The 258-nt window shown below is 57.8% G+C and overlaps 1 protein-coding gene across 1 annotated transcript in view; it reads left to right on the forward strand.

Annotated features, from left to right (window-relative positions):
• LOC119588702 overlaps window positions 1-258 on the forward strand; it is a 103718-nt gene that overhangs the window by 32187 nt on the left and 71273 nt on the right. The window contains 1 exon segment of the mRNA XM_037937340.1: window positions 85-222. Within this exon segment, the coding sequence (XP_037793268.1) occupies window positions 85-222 (138 nt within the window).

Consider the following 258-nt stretch of genomic DNA (forward strand, 5'->3'; position numbering starts at 1 on the left):
GTATGACACAATGCCTCACTTTCTTGAACCTTCCTTTCTGCTGCCGATACTAACACGCACAACCTCCTCCCGCGGCCCTTGCAGTGCGACACCGCCGTGGGGACCAAGTCGTTCTTTGACATGATGTTCGAGAAGCCAAGAAAGGTGATGCTGTTCGGCGCCGCCTGCACGCACGTCACGGACCCCATCGCCAAGGCCGCGAAGCACTGGCACATCACGCAGGTCAGTGCTCGGCTTGTAGGCTGCCTTTGGTCATAT

The sequence above is a fragment of the Penaeus monodon genome, chromosome 24 (genome assembly GCF_015228065.2).
Source record: "Penaeus monodon isolate SGIC_2016 chromosome 24, NSTDA_Pmon_1, whole genome shotgun sequence".
Taxonomy (NCBI): Eukaryota; Metazoa; Arthropoda; class Malacostraca; order Decapoda; family Penaeidae; genus Penaeus; species Penaeus monodon.